Genomic DNA, 25,597 nt, shown 5'->3' on the forward strand with positions numbered 1-25,597 from the left:
CACAGTAACTACTTGGAGCAATGACAAACCATGTTATTAATGTGACTCCCCAAAAGCTAATTGGTCTGTTTCCAGATCTGTCAAAACAACAACAAAAAAGTGTTATAGAACATTACGAAGATTAATAGGTCAATTCTTCCCTGACACCTAACTTACTACACAACATTTCTGTCCTCTTGTGTCCTGTTCTGTGTTTGCTCAAATGAGGTGAACAAGCGTTGTAACGAGTTGTGGCTAGCTGCAGTAGAATTTAGGAAGAGCTCAGTGTGAATTTAGAATTACGTTCTCTGAATTTAAGATTACAAGTGTTTATGTGGATTTGCATGCCTGTGTGTGTGACGAGCGTGTGTGCACCCTTGCTTTTGTGTGCACATTGATTAGTTAACGTGCATGTGTGTTTGTATAGAATAAGTCTCTTCGGATATCTGGCATGTGTTTGTCTGTCTGTCATAGTAAGGTCTTACATAACACCAACCAAAAGGAAAGCTCTTGCTAGTATGCAGCATGCTCTACAGCAGCAAAGCACAGCAGCAGTCAGAATGTCCTTGAGTTACCTCACCCTGTGCACTTCCTTCTACTTTTGTCCCTCCTTCTTTCCCTTACTCACTCTTTCTCTCTACATATTCCCCTCATTAATGGTCGTGTCTCCCATAGCCTGCTACTTAAAAAGCTTCCCTTTATATTGTTGCAGAGGTAACTCATTTAGCAGCTCTGCTGTCTCTATCATGTTTGCCATTCTTCTTGCAAGGTTTTGTTATGTGTTTGTAAGAGTTGAGGTGTGTTTTCATGCGTGTGCGTGCTTGTTGCATGTGTGTCACAGTTTTCTACCTGCAGTGCTTGTCACGTGTTAAGGGAAATGAGAATGGCCTAGATTAGATTCAAACTATCTAGGGCACGTGTGTGTCCTCCTTGCTATCGGGACTGGTTGTGCTCCATGGGATTACATGCATAACGTGCAGTTATGCATCTGAACACAACGAACAGACCCGTTCCGAGCTGTATAAACAGGTGTACGTATTGTTTATTAAAACATTGTACCACTCTTCTCAGTATGTTGTATTGTGTTGAATATGGACTGATACAGTGTGCTCAACTATTCTTTGCCTTTGACGTTTTAATACTGTCTGTCATGTTACAACCATAAAGTCCAGTGTATTAACCTGAGATTTTGCATGTCAGACAAACACAATGTAGTGCACTAATTAGACATTGGAAAAAAAAAAAAAAAGCATGGTTTTCAGTGTTTTACAGATAAAGCGTGAAAACTGGTGTTTGGAATTGTATTCTTTAGTCTGATACCACTTACTGAAATTCAGTGCGACCAACTGCCTTCAGAAGTCAAATAATCAGTAAATAGGAAAACTCAGGAAACATCAGGGCATCACTGTAAAGATAAGATAAGACTTTATTTACACCCCAAGGGGGGATTGAATTGTCACAGCAGCATAACAGAGTAAAAAGTACCTATAATTAAAATAAAAACATTAAACTCTTAAGATAAGAAAATAAACGCTATATCTAAAATAAAGTTACAACAAATATGAATACACAATATAACATTGAAAAATGTGAAATAACTGAGGTGAAAACATATATGTATTGGCAGTATTGTACATTTATAGGTTTTTTTTATAGTCTTATTCCTGATGGGAGGAAGGACCTTCTGAAGGGTTCCTTCCTGCACTGTGGCAGCCACAGTCAGCTGATGAAGGAGCTGCTCAGAGTGCCCACAGTTTCGAAGATGGTGTGGGAGGCATTGTTCCTGATCAACATCCTTCTAACCCCCACCTCCACTGTAGAGTCCAAGGGACAGGCCAAAAATGAACTGGCCCTCCTGATAAGCTTGTCCAGTCTACTCTTGTCCTGCTATGTGTAGCTGCTACCCCAGCAGACCACAGCGTCTCCTCAAAAGGTGGAGGCCACTCTGGCCCTTCCTGTACAGGGTGTTTGTACATGTGGACCAGCTCAGCTTATTGTTGAGGTGAACACCCAGGTAATTATACTTCGCCACAGACTCAATGTCCAAGCCCTGGGTGTTTATCGGTAAGGCAGCAGTGGCCTTCCTGTGGAAGTCAATCGCCATCTCCTAAATGTTGCTGATGTTGATGCAGAGATGGTTCTGTGCACACCAGCCAGCAAAGTCCATGATGACCTCTCTGTACTCCAGATCATTTCCCTCAGAGAGACAGCCCATCCGCACAGTGAGACTTCATGGAGCATCATTCAGTTGCGATGTGTTTCCTCAAGAAGTTAAAGGGAGGCAATTCAGAATTTATGGGAAGATGGATGGAGCTAAATACAGGGAAATCTTGGAAAAATGTTAGATGCTGCAAAAGACTTAAGAACGGTTCATCTTTCAGCAGGTCAATGACCTGCAAAATACAACCAGGGCTAAAATGTAATTGTAAAATAACTGCCCATAGATGCTCTGAAGCCAAAGTGACTAAAATTGAGCCATTTTGCAAATAAAAATATTTAGAAATTATCTAAAAGTCTTTAATAAAATTATTTAAAAATCTTTAATTGCTGCAAAAGGTGGTTCTACTATTTCAGGGAAATTAAATAGAAATGCATCCAACATGTTTCCTAATTTTTTAATTGACAAAATAAACATGTACCGTTTCCCTTTTGTGTATTTTTTTGCATTACATGAAAAATGTGAAAGTCATGAAATGGCATGAATAATTTTGCAATGCACTATGGACACCAGATGACTGAACTTCAACTTCTTTAAGAGGTATATATCATCAAAAATGAAAATATAAAAAAAAAACACAGAAAATATATTTTACTGCTGTCCAGAACTTCTACATCAAACATTTACTTTGCAATACCACACAACATCATGCAGAGGTGAAAGAGTATCCTGACTTGCCTGAGACTGAAACAACTGTATTTTCTGCACAAAGCAGTTTCATTGGCAAACATAAATAAAATAAAAAACACATGCCTGTGTAAATGTGCCAGAAATTAGTGTAGAGGTCACTATGGGGTCAATGTTGAATAAAAAAAAAAAAAGAATTGGGTTTTTATTTAGACACAAGGTCAACTTTTCAAACTTTCACTTGCAGAACTTAATTACCCTTTCTATACTTTTCATGTAGCTCTACTTACATATACAATGATCAGGAAAATACAACGGTTTAGAAGCAGCAGAAAGAAGCAGGGATAAATCAATAATAACATTGATATGTATCATATATTCACAAGAGACTGACAGATTTTTTTTTGATAAGCAAAATCTATAAGCTTGGTTTTTAAATGAATGTCAATAAAACAAAAAAAGAGTACAATTCATCTACTTGGTTGTTTTTATTGTTAGCTGCCCGGGTAAAAGACAAAAAAATACAAAAAATAGTAATTTGCTAAATGGCTGACAAATGTTGCTTGTACACTCAGAGAAACTAACCTCAATCAAAAACTAAAGTAATCAAACTCTATTTGATCGAAACTTGATATTCCCCAGCCTTGGTCAGATTAGATTAAAAACAAAATATATTATACTATAAATCTATTTTTGTTGAGACGAAGTTGGGCCTCAAAGTAAGTTTCATCACTGAAGAACGAGCCTAATTATAATTTATTTTGGAAAGGAGTCATGCCTTACTGTAAGCTTTTTATGTAAAAGTCATATTTATTAGTATTTTTATTTGTTTATGGTACATCTATCATTTCATTCTTTCATTCATTTGATTTTCTACATCTTCATTTATTAATTTGTTGCTTGTTCAGTCACTTAACTTTGACCAACAAATTATTCAGGGACACAAAGTACATTGATAAATATATAGGAGATCAATTGGCACATCCTTGATTCAAAATACGTCATCTTTCAATATTTTTATTTGCATGTTTCCCACCCTATTTCTAGATTTAAAAAAAAAGCTTGGTACTTCTTTGATTCTTTTCTCTTTGCTTCTCATTCATTATGCTGTGAGGGGTTTTGCTACAAATCAGGTATTTACATTAATTTTAACAATGAAATCTGACACTATATAATATACCAATTCATATCCAGATATGTGATTTGAACCAGTACTAGGACTGGGCAGAAAATAGGCGCAAAAGCAACTTTGTAAGACTATTTCTTTGTTGTATATTTCTATACCCATTTTGATGTGTTAGGTATTATTAATTTGCTCTTTACATTTTTATTCTTACTGTTCTTATAATAATGACAGCAACATTTTAGACCACCTTCATAAGTCGAGCTGAATAAATCCATCCAACCAAGTAGCTCAGTTCTGCTGTAACTTAAGCACCTCAGCCACACTGACTGACATTCTAATAACAGCATGACTACAGCACTCAGATGCTAACAGAACAATCGCTGGCTGCATATGTGCACAACCGCATTGCTGCGGTGCCCCGTGCGAGCAAATGTTTAATTGCAACTACCTGAATGATTTTAAAGTTTGCCAATAAATCAAATTTGCAGTGGGGTATGAATAATGTTAAGTGGAACTATAAAGCATTTATGTACGCAGCAGACTATCAGATGCTGCCCTAGGATGAAATAACATGGTTCTTCTCTCTGAAGTTGCCAGGGTTTTTCCTAAAGCGTCTCTTATTTAGTATGAATTTATGTAAGCTGTTGATAGCTAAACACAATGTTGTTTATATTGCCAGAAGGGGGCCATACTGAGGTATACGTTGTTATATCAGCAGTCTTGTTAAGTCCAAAGATAAAGAGGGTATTCATTCTGTCTACCTCATCAGTAGCATGCATCTACATGTTATACAGTCACAGCCATCTAGTGTTTAGGACATTATCACCTTTCTACATTTTTGTCCACTTACCTCCTCTACTTTGTTATTACTAAGTTTGGAGTTAAACCATTAAGCAGAGGCATGAAAGAGAGGATAAATCAAAATGATTTTTCCATAATTTTCAACAGCAAGTAATGGATTTGCAGACTGTCACAGCATGGTATAAATGGCCTGCATCCTGACCAGAAATCCTTCTAATGATAATTTTGAGTCATTTCATGAACAGAGCAGGGAAGTTAGAAGAGATTTTGTTTTTGTTTTAATATAGAACTTTTTATTTAATTCTTTGGCATTAGTGGCCTTTATTGACAGTTACCAGATGGGAAATGGGTGGAGAGAGAAAGGGGGAAGACATGCAGCAAAGGTCCCAAAGTTAGGAATCGAACCCATGACGTCAAGCACTGTAGTCTCTGAACCAGGGGCACCCACTCTACAGCTACACTACGCAACACCTTGTAAGACAGCACATTTAACATACATCCCAAAACATATCCTTGACTCGACTTATCTTAAGGTTTATCCTAAACCTCGAACTGTGTACTGCCTGAGATAGATTTAGGTGTAGTGAGGGAGGCTTTGTGTGTTTTTGTTGTTGTTTTTTGCTGCCTGCAGAGACAAGTTTTATGAGCCATGGGTGTACAGAGACTTGTACACCAGGATCACCATAGTAAACCATGCCTAGAAAAGTGCACTGGCATATATACAGGGAAAACACACAGCTAACAATGGGAGAAGGTAAATAGAAACAAGAGGGTAATATGTATTGCTGTCATTATAAGGACTGCACACATACAAATAATTTTTTTCAATATTATGCTCACTGTAGCAGATTATACTAAAATGCATAGATGCATTAATGTCATTCATCCCACTAACACCTATTCACAGCTTGTTTCTTCTTGTTTTAATTGCTACACACCATCAGCATATATCAAATGCTTGCTTTGCCAGTACTACAAATAAATAACCACTACTCTACCTATTGTAAGACATTCTGTTACAACTATGATGTCTGGTCATCCAAATCTGACAAAGAAAAAGCAATAATGTGAACAATTTCAGTACTAAAATGACAGTTTAAATTACATTATGTGACTATGAAGCAAACGCTATACACTATTTTTTTTCTTCCTAAAGCCTTGCCCTGTAGATGAATAGGCAATTTAAAAACACAGCAGTGGGTAAAGTTATCTTATTTATCACAGTGACGATTAAGAGGCTGATTACTTTATAGCTAGTTTAGTGTAGTGGAAAACTGTTAGCAATTTATTTACTTTAAGTCTAAGCGAAACGTGAAAGGAAACAGTCATTGATAGTGCTGATATGGTGCGCTCCATCCTCCTAACTCCCTCCCTCTCTCCCCTCCTTCTTCGTTTCTGTTTCTCTGACTGAGCTGTCTTGGGGTGCAGGGCTCGAAAGATTAGCTTGATTCCTTCTTTTCCGCTTTAAAAGTGATTGGCTTGGGATTCATTGACTCTCCCATTATGCCGTTTAATGTATCTGCTCATTAAGCAATAGTATCTAGTTTGTGTGTTCTGGGTCTTCATGTACAAAAATGTCTACACATACATTCACCTGCACAAAGCTGTAAACTGGGTATGTTTGTTTTGCTACATGTGAGCATGGTGCTTATATGCCAGGGCTCGCAATTTATAAGCCATTGACGTTGTTGGAAATGCTGCGGAAATATTTGTGTGTGTCTGTGTGCATGATTTATACCCTGCAGCTGTGGTACCAGCAGTCATTTAATCACTTGCCAATCAACATGTCACTTTATTTATGCTTTTCTGATAACCAGAGATGATGCAGCGATGATGAATGTAATTGACCTCAAAAACAATCTTATCTGACACTTATGTTATTGATAAAGCATGAAGTAGTGAAGTAGAGATGGCACAGTGGGAATGCTGACAGATATCCAACAAAGACCACTTCTCTCTTGAGACGGGTTGAGGTATTGTAAAGAAATTGCCCACAGAACAACTATGATTGTTCACTTGCTTCATGAAATCCAACACTGACGTGCTCATTATGAAAGGATATGCTTTCCAAGTCATAATTATCAAACTTCTATGATAAAAAAAACTAATTTAGACATACACTTGTTGCATACTATGTTAATTAATCCTTACTTTTGCTTTAAAAATAATTATTTATAACTACCTAATACCAGTATAACAGCTAAACTGGTTTAATTCAATTTACAGCATATTTAAGGAAATAGAACACTGAAAAATCCCAATTTCCTAAAATCAAGAGACTTCAAGAAACCTTTTCTCAGAAAAGTGTAATATAGGAATTTCACTGAAAGGTCATTTTATATTACTAAAACTGAAAATAACGTATTTGTTATACAGATTTATTGCACACATATTGATGTATTAGTGTTAATTTCCAGGAATTTTGATGATTGTGTTTTACAGTTAAGTAAAATCCAAAAGATAAATAAAAAAGTGTGAAAGTAAAGTGGAAAATAAACTTGCCCAAGCAACATGGGTAACTGCAGCCTTGAGAGGACTGTGAGCCAAGACTTTACCTTGATAGTTCCTTCTAGGAGGAATCAGTCCCTCAAGAACCACCATGTACAAATTTATCCAGAACATGGGCTACAACTATTGCATTCCATGTCAAGCTAATCCTGAACCAGAGATAACACTAGATACATCTTAGCTGGTGCTTCTAAGTCCTCTCTCCAGGTGAAAGTAACTTTTGTATTCCATTTAGAAATTAAGTTTCAGAGTCTAGAGAAAAAGTGGAGTCTTACATTTCAAGTTGTTTGAGGTACAGTGAGACGTTTTGAAGAGCCATTTTGTCTTTGGGTAATGGTCTACTAATTTAATTTCAAAGTAATATACTAGGAAATTCTAGAACCATAATTCTTCTATCTGTATACAAGCTTTTTGGAGTTGGTAATTTCATTTTCCAGTATGACTTGGCAACTGCACACACTGCCAAAAGTACACATACCTACTTTAATAACCATGGGATCACTGTGCTTGATTGGCTAGCCAACTTACCTGAGTGAAACTTAATTGAGAATCAATGGAGTTTTGTCAAGAGGAAGATGAAAAAAATAGTTAAATTAGCTTTTCTCCAAAGAAATATTTTTATTGGTCTTTTTTAAAACTCAAATTTGTGGAGAAACTAAATTTTGAGTGTTCATTAGCTATTTGGCATAATCTTCTAAATGTTCAGAAAAAAGCACTTCAAGATATCACATTGTGTGTTTTCATCTACATATTGATTAAACTTTGTTTCTGTGCTGAATTATTGAAACTGATCAACTCTTTTAGATATTAGAATTAATTGAAAAGCACATATAATGTTCTAAAATTACCACAGTAATTTACAAGCTTAAATCCAAGATTCCCTACTTTGACTGTTGGGTGCACTTCTCCTCCATTCCCTTATTACTAGAGTCTGACTAGAGTTTTATGTCATACAAAATAATATTAGATCTTAAGAATAGGGAACAAAACTATTAGATAACATTCTCCATCTAGAAGTGGGGTCAATATCATCTCCTAGGTGAAAACTTTTTTTTATTCCCAAAGGAAGAAAAGGTACAGTGTGTTTTGATAAATCACACCCGCATATTGGGTTGTTCCCTGGTGGAAACAGAGGCTGGGGACTCGGGTTAGACTCTTTCATCACCCAGGCTGAAGTCACCGGGGTGGTTAAAAAGCTCCGCGGTGGCAGGGCTTCGGGGGTGGATGAGATCCGCCCTGAGTACTTCAAATATCTGGATGTTGTGGGGCTGTCATGGTTGACACGCTTCTTAAACATTGCGTGGCGGCCGGGGACAGTGCCTCTGGACTGACAGACTGGGGTGGTGGTCCCCCTTCATAAGAAGGGTGACAGAAGGGTGTGTTCCAACTACAGGAGCATCACAATCCTCAGCCTCCCTGGTAAGGCCTACGCCAGGGTATTGGAGAGGAGAGTCCGGCCGATAGTCGAACCTCGGCTTCAGGAGGAGCAGTGTGGTTTTTGTCCCGGCCGTGGAACACTGGACCAGCTCTATACCCTCTACAGGGTACTCGAGGGTTCATGGGAGTTTGCCCAACCGGTCCACATGTGTTTTGTGGACCTGGAGAAAGCATTCGACTGTGTCCCTCGTGATGCCCTGTGGGGGGTGCTCCAGGAGTATGGAATTGGGGGCCCTTTATTAGGGGCGATCCGGTCCCTGTACAAGCGGAGCAGGAGTTTGGTTTGCATTGCCGGCACTAAGTCGGACCTGTTCCCGGTGCATGTTGGACTCCAGCAGGGCTGCCCTTTGTGGTGCTGTTCATAACCGGGAGGAGGCCCAGGGGACAGCCCAGGACACGCTGGAGGGACTATGTCTCTCGGCTGGCCTGGGAAGGCCTTGGGCTGCCCCCGGAGGAGCTGGAGGAGGTGTCTGGGGAGAGGGACGTCTGGGTGTCTCTACTGAGTCTACCGGTCCCGGATAAGCAGAAAACGACGAGTACAAGTACGATATTGGGTTGTTATGAAGTAGTGTTTATTTTATGTATTTCTGTGACACCTGGATGGATCTGTGGTTAGATACAAAACCTTGTTTCTTCACATTCTTCTACTGACTTCTAGAAAGTAAAAGCAGCTGCATTATTCATGAGTAAGCTCTCAAACTAGATGTGTGTTTTCATCTTTAAATCTCAACATCCATACCAGTTTTTTTTGCAAGGTCCTCCCAGCATCCAGACACATGGTTTATGTTGCACATAGAGGATTGGGTGTGCTTTGAGTCAGCAGGCTTTTCACTTCACAGTTGTACTTTTGACCCACATTTTGATTGTCATGTTTGATTGGTAGTTTTCTCAGTCAAAACATTATTTGAGAGACAGTTCTGCTTCAAACCACTGAGCATGACAGAAATACAAAGGCATTTTCCTGAAGCCTTGCTCTCACTGACAGGGTTTTGTCTGTGGGTTGTCTGTGATGCAGGGCCTGGATCATTATTCACTTGCTTGAGATTTGTCAGATTAGCAGAACGATTTTATTCAGGGGTTGTGACTAATAGGCCAAAGTTTGAAAACAGGAAATAATTATCTGTCAGAACTAAAAGGAACAACTTTATCCTTTGCTTAGAAGACTCATTTGAGCTTAGTGACAATTTATGATCAAGGGGATTTTCATAAATTGTTTCATATTATAATCAACTGGGCAGTGATGGTCCCTTAGACTGATTGCTCTTGCTGAAAGGGAAATGTCTGAAGGTTTGACCCTATTTTGTAAAACAAAATGACAATCAAAATGTTATTTCCTTGTACCATATTTACTAAAACTCCACCCCTGATCTTTATGCCTCTGTGTAGTTATAGAAAAACATTTCCTTGCCTGGAGCAGTATTGCCAGTCTAATTTACCTATAACCTGGTTAGCAGATATTCATATCATTCATATTCATATCATTGAAAGCTAGATTTAATGTAAGGTACTCTCAAGAATCCAGTTATGTCGCTATTATTCCAGTTAAATTGTTCCAGATCAGGGGATTTGATCATTATCAGCAAGTGTGTTGCTTAAAAAATATCAAATAGTCATTCAAAACCACCTCTTGAGTCATGTCATGGTGAATAAATTGGCCAGTGTTCTAAATGATTTCTATGTATGCCCATCTCTGAGGAGACACAAAGAGAATCATTCTCCCCCTTGAGTTAAACAAAAAAAATAAAAACACACTTTGGCCTTGTTAGGCAGTCACCCACACACACCTTTACACATGTTTGCAAGAGACTGCAAACAACTGTGCTCTCACAACCCCTAAACACATTTGTGTGTAGGCAGAAATCCAGACCATCCCTTATTATTTAATAGAGTAAAATGAAATAATTCTTTTTTTTAAATGGCAAAAACAAAATAGAAGATTTTGCCTTTCCTTTCTGTCCATGGTACACATTGCAAAAAATAGGAGACTTGTTTCCATGACGACAGATCCTCTCCAACACAGTAAAATATAGGAGATACCAAGAATGCAGCACTTTTAGACATACTTGTATAATACCAGGTGGTGGTGCCTTCACCCTCCTCTGATTAAGGAGCTTGCACTAGTAAACAAACTGACATTGGCAGTCTGGTATCACTCCTATTTTGCCAGGGTTGTATGTTTTCAGGAAGCCAATTTTTAATCCTCACTCAATTGAATACTTAAATGTCATAAAATGTTTGCTTTAAATTCACCTAAAATTATGTAAACCCCAATTTTAGATCATTCTTTAGTTTAAGAGCCAAACTGAAAAAGCCATTGTTATATGAGAAGGACTTGAAAGAGTGAGTAAAAAAAGAGTAAAAAGACACCACCATCTTAACTATGTAGGCGGGATAGATGAAGAGGAGGCAACTACTTGGTCGTATTTTGACAAATCAGTGCGCTAACATCAAAAATCCTTTCCACAAAAACACTACCAGTTTTAACAAATTGTCAACCTTTTGTCATTGTACATCCTTGATGTGACATTCCATTCACAACTTGTGGATTATCTAATTTATATTTGCAAAAAAACAAAAATTCTGCAACAACATTGATAAAAAATTTCAAGCTCAGTATTAGATGTTTTTTGACTTAAAAAGCAACATATACATTTTGGCTACATAGTTCTATTTTCCAATAAACCAAGATTGCACATATTAGCTCAGTACTTAGTGCTGTGTTGAGCATCCTTGTGTGTGAGTTCTGTAATCAAATTCTATTAATACACATAACAGCATAAATGTTGCTGTAAGAAGATATGTCCTTGCACGATTGTATCAATGCAATCTATTTATAATTATGTTATCCATATCAATCAGTGTAAATCAGTCAACAGCTGCCTTGAGTAGTCACACACACACACACACACACAAGCAGCTGTAAAAAATTCCTTTAGAATAAATATATTTGACCTACTTATTTGATACCCCCAATTGCATGACCAAACCCCATGATCATACATCAGAACTGTATTACCATCCACCTTGTGTTCTTATTATGCAGATGGAACAAATCCATGTGTGTGGTCTTTTTTTATGTTGTGAACAAGTGATGAAATACATTATTTGCTGGCACAAGAGAATTGTTTTAGTGAAAACCATTTTTTTTTTAAGTTTCAGGAATACAGATAAGTGAAGTACATTTTGAAGATCATATGCTTGTATGAATCTACATTCAGAATGTGTGGAAGGGTATTTTATGCATATTTTATAATATCTTCATAAACCAGCTGTTCTTCATAATAGTTGGGCTAATTTTACTCTAGGTCTAAACATCTAAAGTTGCCTGTTGTAAAATGAGCACTGCTCTATTAGACACAGTCTGACCCAGTTACTGCTTAATAATGTCTCATCATACCTTGGCGCAACTGATTTAACAGAGCAATATGGTTTTCTAGATATTCTAGATTTGATACATTTGATAAAGTGTCAAACCACTTTATTTCAAAATACAATATACACGTTTTTCATTATCTTTATTGTTATTGGATAATCAGATCCATTTTATCTGAGGGACTAATTTGGGAAAAAAAATTGTTTTTCAACTGTGGTAATCAGCAAGTTTAGCCATGAGTCATTCGTGCTTTCTCATGTATAAGTAAGGAATGCACAATGTTAGTGAAATGTCCTTCAGCTTTTCCAGGACACTAATTTCAGGATTATTGCTGGAAGGGAATCAAATTCTGTTAAATTGGTTGAAGGTTTTTTTTTTGCTAATACTTGTCATGGCTCAGTTAGGAAGGACTCAAACATACAGCTGAGCTGAATCAGGCGGAGTGCTTAAAGCATGGAATCGAGAGATGATGATCATAGCAGTGAATAGAGGCGACGGAAGAAACAGGAAACTATGAGGAGACATGAGCCTATATACACTGAGGTAGGGTAGGAGAAATGACAAGCAAACCAGAAGATCTAATCAGATGGAATGAGTAGTGGCTGTGACAGAGACAAAGTAGATCAGCTAAGGGAGGAAGACTAATTAACCAGAGCAGAGCAGAAACAGAAACACAATAAAACCCAGGGAAAAATATTTAACACGTCTAAAAGAAAATAACTCTAGATGAATAAAGTACACTAGAATGAAGCGCACATGGATGAACCAATACGGAAAATGCTTAATAATAAGCATTGGAAAATTAACTAAAGGAAGCAAGACATATGGAACATAAAAAAAATCTGCCTGATAAGGTAAAATACACACACAAAAGAGAAGCAAATCTCTAAATCTTCAGAATTATGACAATAATATCATGACCATTGATGTGAAATCAAGAAAAAAAAAAATCCTTTAATAATGCCAAGTGTTAGGAGACTGGACATAGTAGGCAGCAGGAAAACATTGTTTCCTTGAAGCTGATTTCATAGGATAAGGAAAAATAAGATTTTTGTAAGTTTTAAAAAGCTATATTGTGATGGCAAGATGACTAGGTCAGAACATCCCCAAAACTGCTGCTCTTGAGTGTGTATCAAGGTTGCATTGGCCAGTATCTTTTAAAAATTGTTCTGTTAGGGAACAGTGATAAACCAGTGGCAAGGTTAATGGTGGTCAAGATGTGATGATGCATGTGGGGAAAGAAAGCTGGCGTGTGTGGTTTGATGTAACAGATGAGCTGCTGTTATTCAGATTGCTGATGTTAATTCTGGTCATAATAGAAAGGTGTCAGAACACACATTGCATCACAATTTATTGTGTATGCATAGCTGCAGATCTATCAGGGTGCCCATGCTGGTCATAATGTTATGCTTTATGGGTAAACATAAATTCATAAAGTTTTTCTTTATAAATGACTGATGTTTCTATAGCATAAAATGACACAGCTCAGTTCTACTTAAGCACAGGCCTAAAGATCCTACACATTTATGAACATCAGCTATTACAGTTATTTTGAAAACAACCATATATCATCCATCTATTTATTTCCGATATCGGTGGCTATCAATCAGTTAAATCAAAAGTTTTATTTATAAAGCACTTTTACATACAATAGGGCAACCAAGTGCTGCACAGGTAAATCAAAAATAAAACAAGGTAAATTCTAAATTATAAAAGCAGTAAGCAGTAACAACAAACAAAAAAACAATAAAATAGAGAATAAAAGGAAAAAGACAGTGCAAGGCCTTCTGAAATTAAAAGCCAGTGTAAAAAGATGAGTTTTTAAAAGACATTTAAATTCAGTTCTGGCAGACTTCACGGAAACAGGGAGACCAGAATTTAGGAGCTGCAACTGAAAAGGCTCTGTCTCTTCTAGTCAAAACTGTAGTCCTATTACCCATCAAGAGAATTTGATATTCCGATCTCAGAGCTCTACAAGGATGATAACTATGTAGTAACTCAGAAAGATAAGGAGATGCCAGACCATTTAAACATTTAAAAACCAAGCATGACATTTTTAAACAAACAGGAAGCCAATAACGAGAATGCCATATTGGGGGTTAATGTGCTCAAACCATTTAGTCCTCCAGACAGCTGAATTTTGGACAAGTTTGGGATGTTGGAGGAGAGACTGGTCAGTCCCATTATAGTAAGAGTTTGCAGTAGTCCAGTCTAGAAAAGATAGAACCATGAATGACTCTTTCAAGGGCATTACGAGGAAGATAAAGCAGATCTGCCATACTGAATTGGCTATCTCCAGTGGCAAATGGACAAGAGCCAGGGTACACCCCGGACGAATTCGCCAGTCCATAACTGGGTAACACAGAAATGATCAGGACAAACAAGCATGCATACAGACACTAGTACCAAAGGGAAATTCAGATGGACCTATTAACCTAAAATGCATGTCTTTGGACTGTGGTAAAAAGTACCCACAGAGATTTTACATGATTGTGGAGAACATGTTATCTCCATGCAAAAAGGCCCTAGCCCAAATACAAACCCAGGCAAGTAACTTTTTGTTTTAATTCAACAGTGCTAACAACATTGCCATTATGTAGCCCATGAGTGTATAAGCAAAAATTAAATACCGTGCATCTCTGGTATAAAAATATTCATAATTCAAAGAATAAAATTGCAAGACTGTTTTAGCTGCTTAAATCTTTGACATAAATAAAATGCCAACTTCTGAAATGGGGATACTTTAGAAGTCTCTTGGTTTCTGGACAATGTCACTGTCAAAGTTACTATTAAACTCACTTCATTTGATCTTTCCCTTTAATGCTGTTTATAACTGACATTCTTCCAACATGTACAGTCCTATTAACAGTTTTCACTCTTGTCCTTGTATCTCCCTGTAGGAGTGACCACTGTCCTCACTATGACTACTCTCAGTATCAGCGCCAGAAACTCTCTTCCTAAAGTGGCCTATGCCACAGCTATGGACTGGTTCATTGCCGTATGCTACGCCTTTGTCTTCTCTGCCCTCATTGAGTTTGCCACCGTCAACTACTTCACCAAGAGGGGTTACGCTTGGGATGGAAAAAGTGTGGTCCCTGAGAAGGTACCTTATCAATGTTAAAGGCTCTGTGTATTAGCAGATTTTGTTTTGTGTGGTTTTTAATTTATATTTGGATGATGTGGTGGCATCAAAAAGTGAAAAAGAAAAAATAAAGTTGCACAAAATGTCACCCTTGATCATGTGTACTGGAAAAATCTAAGCTAATTTCCATTTTGTAGCAGTATATCTATTTTCCCTGTCTTTTTCTGTTTTTATTTCTTTGAATTTGATTTGTTATGATTAGGACAGCGGAACCTTCCTTCTTTTTCACTCACGGTGTATGTTTTTTTTAAAAGATTAACTCAAACTTGAATTGCCCACAACAAATGTGCAATCAGAAAATTGATGTAATGTTTAAAGGTAGAAAAAAGGACTTGACTGAGTTAACTACACCGCTCAAAAAAATAAAGGGAACACTTAAACAACACAATATAACTCCAAGTAAATCAAACTTTTGTGAAATCAAACTGTCCACTTAGGAAGCAACACTGATTGACAATCAATTTCACAGCTGTTGTGCAAATGGAATAGACAACAGGGGGAAATCTTTGGTGATTAGCAAGACACACTCAATAAAGGAGTGATTCTGCAGGTGGGGACCACAGACCACTTCTCAGTACCTATGCTTTCTGGCTGATGTTTTGGTCACTTTTGAATGTTGGTAGTGCTTTCACACTCATGGTAGCATGAGACGGACTCTACAACCCAAACAAGTGGCTCAGGTAGAGCAGGTCATCCAGGATGGCACATCAATGCGAGCTGTGGCAAGAAGGTTTGCTGTGTCTGTCAGCGTAGTGTCCAGAGTCTGGAGGCACTACCAGGAGACAGACCAGTACACCAGGAGATGTGGAGGAGGCCGTAGGAGGGCAACAATCCAGCAGCAGGACCGCTACCTCCACCTTTGTGCAAGGAGGAACAAGAAGAGCACTGCCGGAGCCCAGCAAAATTACCTCCAGCAGGCCACAAATGTGCATGTGTCTGCACAAACGGTTAGAAACTGACTCCATGAGGATGGTATGAGGGCCCGACGTCCACAAATTGGGGTTGTGCTCACAGCCCAAAACTGTGCAGGACCCTTGGCATTTGCCAGAGAACACCAGGTTTGGCAAATTCGCCACTGGTGCCCTGTGCTCTTCACAGATGAAAGCAGGTTCACACTGACCACATGTGACAGAAGTGACAGAGTCTGGAGACAACGTGGAGAGCGATCTGCTGCCTGCAACATCCTTCAGCATGACCAGTTTGGCAGTGGGTCAGTAATGGTGTGGGGTGTCATTTCTTTGGAGGGCCGCATGGCCCTCCATGTGCTCGCCAGAGGTAGCCTGACTGCCATTAGGTACCGAGATGAGATTCTCAGACCCCTTGTGAGACCATATGCTGGTGCGGTTGGCCCTGGGTTCCTCCTGATGCAGGACAATGCTAGACCTCATATGGCAGGAGTGTGTCAGCAGTTCCTGCAAGATGAAGACATTGAAGCTATGGACTGGCCCGCCCGTTCCCCAGACCTGAATCCGATTGAGCACATCTGGGACATCATGTCTCGCTCCATCCAGCAACGTCACGTTGCACCATAGACTGTCCAGGAGTTGGCGGATGCTTTAGTCCAGGTCTGGGAGGAGAACCCTCAGGAGACCATCCGCCGTCTCATCAGGAGCATTCCCAGGCATTTTTGGGAGGTCATACAGGCACATGGAGGCCACATAAAATACTGAGCCTCATTTTGACTTGTTTTAAGACATCAAAGTTGGATCGGCCTGTAGTGTGTTTTTCCACTTTAATTTTGTGTGTGACTCCAAATCCAGGCCTCAATTGGTTAATAAATTTGATTTCCATTGATGATTTTTGTGTGATGTTGTTGTCAGCACATTCAACTTTGTACAGAACAAAGTATTCAATGAGAATATATATAAGATCTAGGATGTGCTATTTGAGTGTTCCCTTTATATTTTTGAGCAGTGTACATTGAATATAAACAAAGTTAAGTTTTCAGCTCCTTCCTCAGTCTGGTCATTTAAAATTCCCCCCAAAAAACTATCTGCAAACATTTTAAAAAATGTGTCCTAAATAGATAATAGTTTTTGATAATTTCATAGCAAGTTAGTTCAGACGAAGAACATGTTGTTGCAGTCTCCACATCATCTAATAAAAATGCTATTTGAAAAACATGACATGAACATTAATAGTTTAGTGTTCATCTTGTGCTTTCTGCTCTACTTGTCTGAAAGCGGTAGTTAGCAGCACCATACTCTGTATCCTCCTGCTATTTTGTAGAGAACAGAGCCAAGAGATAATTCCCTTTTTTTCTGTAACAATTGTTTAAAAGATATGAATTGAATTAGAGAATGAGAAAACATCCCACTCTATTGAACACCAAAAGTACCACAACTCAAGAAATAAATTCTTAAATAAATATTCTTACATGTTCAGGTACATATTTATTCATTTAAATTAAATTGAAACATCATCCACAAAAAGATGGGACCCTGGGGTTCCCAAACCAGATACCTTCCTCTCCAAGACTACGCTGCAGTCATTCGTCTAGTAGATCAGATCACATAGGCCAGACTTTGCTCCGCACATGCCTTGCTGTCCATTAATACATTTATTTCTAAAAATGACAATATTTCAGAAGATTTCCAAACTACATAGTTAAACAAATACATGTTAAAATCTTTATTTCAAATCAGAAATCATTATATGTTAAAACCACATATGGTTATTTCAATAATTATTCAACTACTTCATGCTGCTGCGTTCCCACACATTGGGAAATTTTTCACCCTTACCCATAAAACCTCAATGGCATGACCAAAACTCTTAAGGTGCGTTCACACCAAATGCGATTTCTGCGAAAGGAGCGGCCAATTTACATGTTATCCCTATCTAGAGGCGCGTTCAGGAGCGGAGCGGTGCGAAGGACGCGGCGCGGAAGGCGCGGTAAGCAAAGCAGGAGCGGAGCAGGAGCGGAGCGGCGCGATGGACGAGTTGAAAAATCTGAACTTTTTCCTAAATTCGCGTCGCGTCAACCAATCAGGGACTGGATGTGGCTGTGACGTAGGGTGAAGGACCAAAGCGTAGAAGAAGCAGTTGTCAATGATGGAGGACCAGATCATAGTGGCGGTGTGCGGCAAGACAGAGTTGTATGATTCAACTAATTACTTTTACCGAGACAAGTACAGAAAGGACCTGGCCTGGTTATGTTTAGGCACAAATATCTTAAATTTAGGAGATGTGGACATTAAAAATCGGCTGTTTTTTTTTACTGAGCTGAGATTTATTTACTCACCGAAGACAGATGGACAGGCGTTCAGCAGTGGGGATACAGCGCCGGTAAACCGCGGTGAAGTTAGTTTGAAGTTGGATGTTCAAGCTCCGCGGAGTTAGCGGCATCTAGCTCACGGTTGATCCAATTCAGGCACTCAGATTTTCCACGATTGTTTGGTACGGAAACTTATTGACGGTCCCTAGTGAACCACCGCGCGTCAGAAGAGGGAGCAACAGAGAACAGCTAGCCGAAATCTGGGTGCCTGACTCGGATCGGCCGTGGGCTAGATGCCGCTGGCTCCGCGGAGCTTGAGTGTCCGGTGTCCGGCTTCGGGCTGGCTTCACTGCGGTTGCCGGTAGTTAGCGTCCCGAAGGCCAATTCGTCTCCCAATGCGGGGCAGCAGATCTTCGAACTGGGTCCTGGATAGACGGAAGTACCGCTGAAATCGACCGTCATCCAGGCGCAGCTCCTGGAGTAGGTGGTGGTAATCTCCGAACTGTTCCCGTCCCTGAAGAATCTGGTGAACCCAGGGACATTGACGCCGGCGGCGCTTTTCGGCTCTCCACAAGTAAAGCACCGTGATTATCCGTGAAATCCATGTCCAGCATGTTCAGTTGAAACCAGCAAGCAGCAGATGGAAGCTCCTCCTATTTGATGAAGCGGCGAAGCGTTGCCGCTTGTTGCCGAATGCCAACGCGGAGCTCACGCGGAATGTGAAGCGGGCAAAAGCACACAAATGAGGCGAAAAATTCGCAGAAATCGCGTTTGTTGTGAACGCACCATTACAGATGATGTGATTTCGACACGGTCAATTAAATTATTTCCTGATACAGTGTATCATTTTGAAATAAGTAAATAAAAACAGAGAATGTATACATGGTATTGACATAAAATTAATTAAAGTTTGATTTGATTTACACATTTAATCTTCGAAAGCCTTAGAAATGGCACGGTAACCCTTTACAGACTAACAGAAATCAGTCACTTTGTTTCTCATCTGTTCCTGAATTTCTTTTGAGAATAGCATAATGTTTTGGTTTTTGAGATCTTCATTTTGTCAGACAGGTAGCATTTAAGTGATTTATTCATTATACTCGCTCAGTAGTAATTAGGTGGGCAGGCTTATTGAATTAGTTTGATGATTTGAAACATTTTAGTGTGACAATAAAGCAAAAACAAAAGAGGTTTGTAAAGCGGGAAACACGTTTTCACTGTACTGTATATACATATATGCATTTCTAATTATTTAATGTATTTCTTTATTTTTTTTACACAATCAAATATCTTATTACATTATATTTATTTGTTCAAATGTGGCGCATTTGACCTTCTAAATCATCTAAGGTAGATCTCAGTAAATTTGAATATGTGTAAAAATGAGGCATATTTGTCAGATTAAGTACCTTTTGAATATAACAACCTTTACTTTTCATTAAGCCCAGATTCCTGTATTAAAAGTGTTTTTTTATTGGTCTGATGTAATATTGTAGTCTTCTAAAGAATTAAAATTAACCTTTTAATTATATTTAAAATTATTATAATTAACAGAAATAAAAGCTAAAAAAGAAATCAGTTACTGAAATAAATGAACTTTTCAATAATATTTTAATTTATTGAGATGCACTTATATAATCAGTAAAAAAATCCATCTGGTTTGTGTAAACTAAAATCTTGAAATGGTTTTGCTTTTTTCCCCCAATTCTATCTCTAAAAAACATAATTAGCAAAAGAAAAAGAAGGAGTCTCTCCTGAAGAAGAACAACACAACAGCCTACCCACCTACCACTGCTACACCCTTCGCACCCAATCCTGCCAGGAACCCTGGATTGGCCACAATTGCCAAAAGCGCACCTCCACCTCCAGATGAGCCCAAGGAGGAGCCCAAACCCAAGCCCCCAGAGGCCAAGAAGACCTTTAACAGTGTGAGCAAGATAGACAGGATTGCCAGAATAGCCTTCCCTCTGCTCTTTGGAACCTTTAACTTGGTCTACTGGGCAACCTACTTGAATAAGAAGCCCAAATTGCAGGGGGTCAATCACACCTAATCCATCTTTATTTGTTCTTTTAATTCCTTTTTTTTTTCTTATTCCTTTTACAAAAAGTGGTTATTTTGAGATAAACGTTGTGTCCACTCTGGTTTAAATAATCAGTTGTTGCATTGCTTCTATGTTTACCTAAATTTTGAAGATTTCGAAAGAAACACAATATAGAAAAAAAGATTAATTTAGACTTTTAAAAGGGTATTGTTCAGGTCTAAGAGGATGCTACTACAAATGCTTCTAAAAATATCTAGCCAAGAGAATGCTATTCTACAACTTCATAGCCCAGGTTTCTTCCGGGCCAGTTTTTCTGTTTGTTTTCTTGTTTGAGTGTCTCCCTTTTTAGGTTTCTTTGTTTTCTTTAACCTATTTTAAAACCATGGAATTACTGACAGTAAAAAAGGCACCTGTGAAAATGCATGGGCAGGACATTTTATGATTCATATTTATTTATTCAAAATTCAGACCTGTGTTGACTGATGGCTTGGGTTATTTGATGTCACCAGTTCTTCGCTCATTCTTTTTTCAAAACAAAATATCGTCCATGCTAGGTAGAATGTTTATTAGATTGTGTCATTCTTGAAAAACAAAATGTATATTTTATTGTTTCTGCAATAGCAATAAAACATGTCTCAGTGGACACAGTTTATTTAGAGGACAAAACATACAAAGTTTAAATCATCTCTGTGCTCAGAAATGCAAATATATGGATTTCCTTTCACTGCATTGTAAATATTATCAAGTGTTAGAGATGTCTTTATTATGATTAAACTTTGCAAAGTGTACCTAAAGGGTTTTAACTGAATCAACGTAAATGTGAACATTTTTCCATTTTGGTTCTCTTTATAATTCTTTTTACAAATATAGCATAAACTGAGATCATTCATGTTGAGTGAAGGTTTCTCACCTAGTCAACATTCCATGCTAAATCTGTTTCAAACTGAATTTGATTATTATTATTAGGCTGGGTGTTTGTGACAACACCCAAAGCATCAACAAAAACAATACAATTATTTCTAATGATGGCTAGGAACAAGCAAGAATGTAGAACCATCAAAAATTATCCGAAATAAACATGGCATTTTCTTGCTGTTGTTTGGTATATTTAATATTTGTAATTACTTTTTGCTTTAGTTTTGAGCATTTAAGCTGGGGCCTCCTTTGCTGAAACAGCATTTGTAGAAATGTGTAGTTAGCATCAGTTAAAAAAGTGGTGGGGCACATTGAGATGGGGGAGAAGTGCCTTTATCATTTTCAGAATTGAAGCTGCAATGGATTTGTAGATTGATGGCACATTGTTATTTTTCATCCCACTGAATCCCAACGCTGACCACATTTATTACAGTTTCCAGATTCGTTGGAAAGAAAATTGAGACATAATACTCAGAAAGTACCAGCTACACTGCCTTTCAGTATCACATGCCCCGTTTGGAGTCATTTTGTTTCTGCTTGTTTGGTGAGAAAAAGCGAGAGTCAGGGACAGAGAACGAAAGAGACAAAAGAGAGAAAAAGACAATGAGTTGAAGTGGCACTGTAATCTTAGGTTACCCGGCGCTGTGTTCCGCACAGAGGACTTGTCTTGTAGTTCTACGTTAGTGATGAAGATGAATATATTTTTGTAGCATGATGTCAATCCCTCTTCCAACCAACATAAACTAAAGTGAAAAGAATGTTTTTGTTTGGGTTTTGAACATTGCTTGCTTCCTTTTCTTCTTTAAAATTAAAAAAAAGAGACAAACCTTAAGGAAATGCTTCTCCTCTGATGTGACATGTAAAGGTTTCTAAACAGTCCAATTTTAAATTATGTTAATGTAGCAATATTTATTAGTAAGGGCTTTTCTTAGGACCTGAACCTGACACTCAGTCTAGGAGTGATATCTATTGTAGCTTTACACTGACCCATCTGTACTTGTAGTTTCATGTGTGCTGGACATGGAAATGTATTACATACTTTTAATATGCGGGTAAAAATACCAGACTTTATGTCACCATCTTGCTTTGTGAAGCCTTTGGCTTGAATTCTGACCTTCTTTAACAAAAAGTAGAGTACCACAGCGCTGCTTTGTGGATTCTCAGTGTGCTGTGCTGAATGTATTTTACATGAGATTGAATTAAGCCACACACGTATAAGAACTGTGGAGGGCTATCACTAAAAAAACCTTGCATACATTTTAATACCCCTTGAACATGTTTACACTTTGTTGCACTGGCAAATGTCAAATAATTTTATTGGGACTTTATATGATTGACCAACACACAGTGGTACAAAATTGTCAAGTGGAAGGACAGTGACATGTATTTGTATTCAACCACCAACAGTCCATATTAATTAAAACGTTTGGGGTGGGTCTCTAATAAATTTGCATTTATAGGCACTGATCTTTTTCAGTCACATCAATCACAATGGATGGATTGTCTATGAAAAGCAATTTTCAGGTCATGCCACAGGTTCTCAGTTAAATTTAAAAGTATGCAGGCAAGTATTGAGTCCTTTAGATTGCAATTTACTTTTCTTACACAGTTGAAATTTATTTTTCAATCAGCTCTGACCAGCTTCCTAGGTTTTGCAGAAGAAAATCATCTTCACATCATAATGTGATGATGTAAGGATATGAGAGCCACCACCATGCTTCAACATGGTAATAGAATAGTTTTCTGGGTATTTAGCAGTACTCCGTAAGATGTCCAAAGCTTGGGATATTGTTTTTAAACATAAGATGCTTGTAACATCACTCAAACTTAATCCATGACCCACCTGTTGTGTGGTCTTTATGGTTTTGTTTGTCCCCTAATGTTCTAAGGCAAAACCTCTGAGACCTTCAAAACACTGCTGGGTTTATAGCACACACAGGCATACTTACTACAATAGATTCCTTCTAAATGAAATTGGTTAAACTGGATTTTGTTTAGGTGAATCCTTGTAGGGGTGTTGAGTACATATGCATTCCACACAAAGTCTTATTTATGAAAAACATGTTCCATCTACTGTCAGCCTATCAAATATGTGGCACTTATTTTTGTCTATTGCATGAAATCTAATTTAAACTCATTTAAGTTCAAGGTTTATGATGACTTTGTAGGGGATTACATTTTTGTGTTGTGCTGTCAAAAGATCAAACTGCTACCAGAAGGAACCAAAAAAGAGATTAGTGTTTTTTTTCTATAATATTTGCATCATAATTACTACTAAACTTATCCCTGAATGGAACACTTTTGCAAGCATATGCAAGCAGTCCACTGTTCACGGCCACTTTACCTACAAGCAGAGTGTCAAGGAACTGTAAGGTCCAGGATATAGAGTTGTAAAAATATGTTTGAATTCGAAAAAAAAAAAAATTATTTATGTTTATTATTATAAAGAAATATATATACAGATTTATACATATGTAAAATACATTACACATTCAGCATTTGATTATATTATTGAGGATATTAGTAAAGAAGATGATGAATATTGTTTGTATTATCAACCTATTGTTATGCATTTTGCACATTTAAAAAGAACAATAACATTACATTCATGTAGTCAGCTTCGTGCTATGCAAGGACAGCTTTGAACCACATCACTGACCATTCTTTCCATAACCATTAAGCTTTAGATTCACAAGTTATAATGAAAACAAAATAAAGAAAATACCTTAGTTTTTATATCAGCTGCACAACTATTTGCTTTTTTTTTCTCCCAACAATGGCCATACAGGGTGACATTGAGGAACATAGTGGAATATCTATTTTGTTTGTGCTTCGAATTTGTTGTTGGTTGAGGAGAAAATGGCTTTCATTGTCGATTGCCCTTTTTCTCCTGGGTCGTGCAATAAAGTGATTGAGTCGAAATAATCAGGAGCAAAACTGTATCAAGATTTCCCTGTTATCAAAATTTGTGTTTATGTTCTGGAGTTTTATTTCCTTTTATTTTATTTTGAGTACAAATGTGGAGGGAGATGAACGTTATTTTGATAATATTTCAATTTAGTTTTTTACTTAATTTGTTAACTCAAAAATACCGCTAAGTTTAACATAATGTTTTACTTTACCAGTTAAAATAAAAGAATAAATGTGAATTTTCTACAGTATGAAAGTTTTCCATCTGAAGTACATTACCCAAGTATTCAAAGAAGGAAGAAACAATGACTAAATACCACATCCATATTGTCTTTTTTTTGCCAGGTCTGGTTTTGCTACATTTGTTGCTTCAGAATGTGAAACTTGAGGCACAGTGCAGTCATGAGCTTCCTACTATTACCTTCATCTATTTCATAAATGTAAATATCACATACTTGTAGATCCATTGCAGTTTTCATCACCACATGCTTTCCAACACTTTTTTTTTTTCTTCTGGTTATTCCTAGATACCTACTGGAATATTTTTTCTTGTATTTTTATCAAGCATAATATATTCTGATTTTCACTTAAAAGAACTTAAAAAATAGTAATTTTCTAAAGCACAAAAGGATGATTAGGGTTAAAAAAACCAGGACAAGATTGAATTGTGTGGACATTAAAAACACAAAATGCACACAAGCTCACATATCCATATGCAGTACATATACTGGTAGTTCAATGATACAGATAGAGGGTTGTGATTGATGTAGATGAATTGGTAAACCTTCTGTAAATGTTATTTATGTTTCTTTTGGTTATGATATGGCCCTGTAAATCCTGATTCTCTGCATTAGTCTTTAAATAAAAAGAAAACAAATGACTGGTTTGTCTGCTTCTGTGGATCACTATAAAAAAGCAAACAATTATTATTTAGTATTTATCATTTAATATTAAGAATAAAAACTAAATGTTTTTAAAAAGGTGTTCAATTAAAAACTGTACGTGAAAACTGTAGGTGATTATAAATATATATTTATTTCTTAATAGATATGCTTTAATACACCAGCAAATTAATAAAACAAATCTTCACCACATTGTTCTGTGGTTTTGACAAAAATACATTAACAGTTAATCTAAAAAGTATTTACCTTTTCCAACAAATTTCAACAAAGAATGATCAGTTCTTGTAGAACATGATTTAGGGAAAATATTAAACAATACATTCCAGTTTATCTGTTTTTAAAAAGGTCTTTACATAAATAAAAAAAAGGTTTAGGTATGTTCCACACTTGTGTTCTGTAA

The 25,597-nt window shown here is 37.5% G+C and overlaps 1 protein-coding gene across 5 annotated transcripts in view; it reads left to right on the forward strand.

Moving 5' to 3' along the window:
- Positions 1–25,175, forward strand: part of gabra1 (gamma-aminobutyric acid type A receptor subunit alpha1) — a 42,052-nt gene extending 16,877 nt beyond the window's left edge. For all 5 annotated transcript variants that reach the window (XM_047379088.1, XM_047379085.1, XM_047379087.1 and 2 more), the window contains exons 9-10: positions 14,970–15,172; positions 20,159–25,175. In XM_047379088.1, the coding sequence (XP_047235044.1) occupies positions 14,970–15,172; positions 20,159–20,479 (524 nt within the window). In that variant the 3' untranslated portion in view covers positions 20,480–25,175. The remainder of the gene's footprint in view (positions 1–14,969; positions 15,173–20,158) is intronic.
- The last annotated feature ends 422 nt before the right edge of the window (positions 25,176–25,597 follow it).

Source organism: Girardinichthys multiradiatus, chromosome 11, assembly GCF_021462225.1.
Source record: "Girardinichthys multiradiatus isolate DD_20200921_A chromosome 11, DD_fGirMul_XY1, whole genome shotgun sequence".
NCBI classification, from domain to species: domain Eukaryota; kingdom Metazoa; phylum Chordata; class Actinopteri; order Cyprinodontiformes; family Goodeidae; genus Girardinichthys; species Girardinichthys multiradiatus.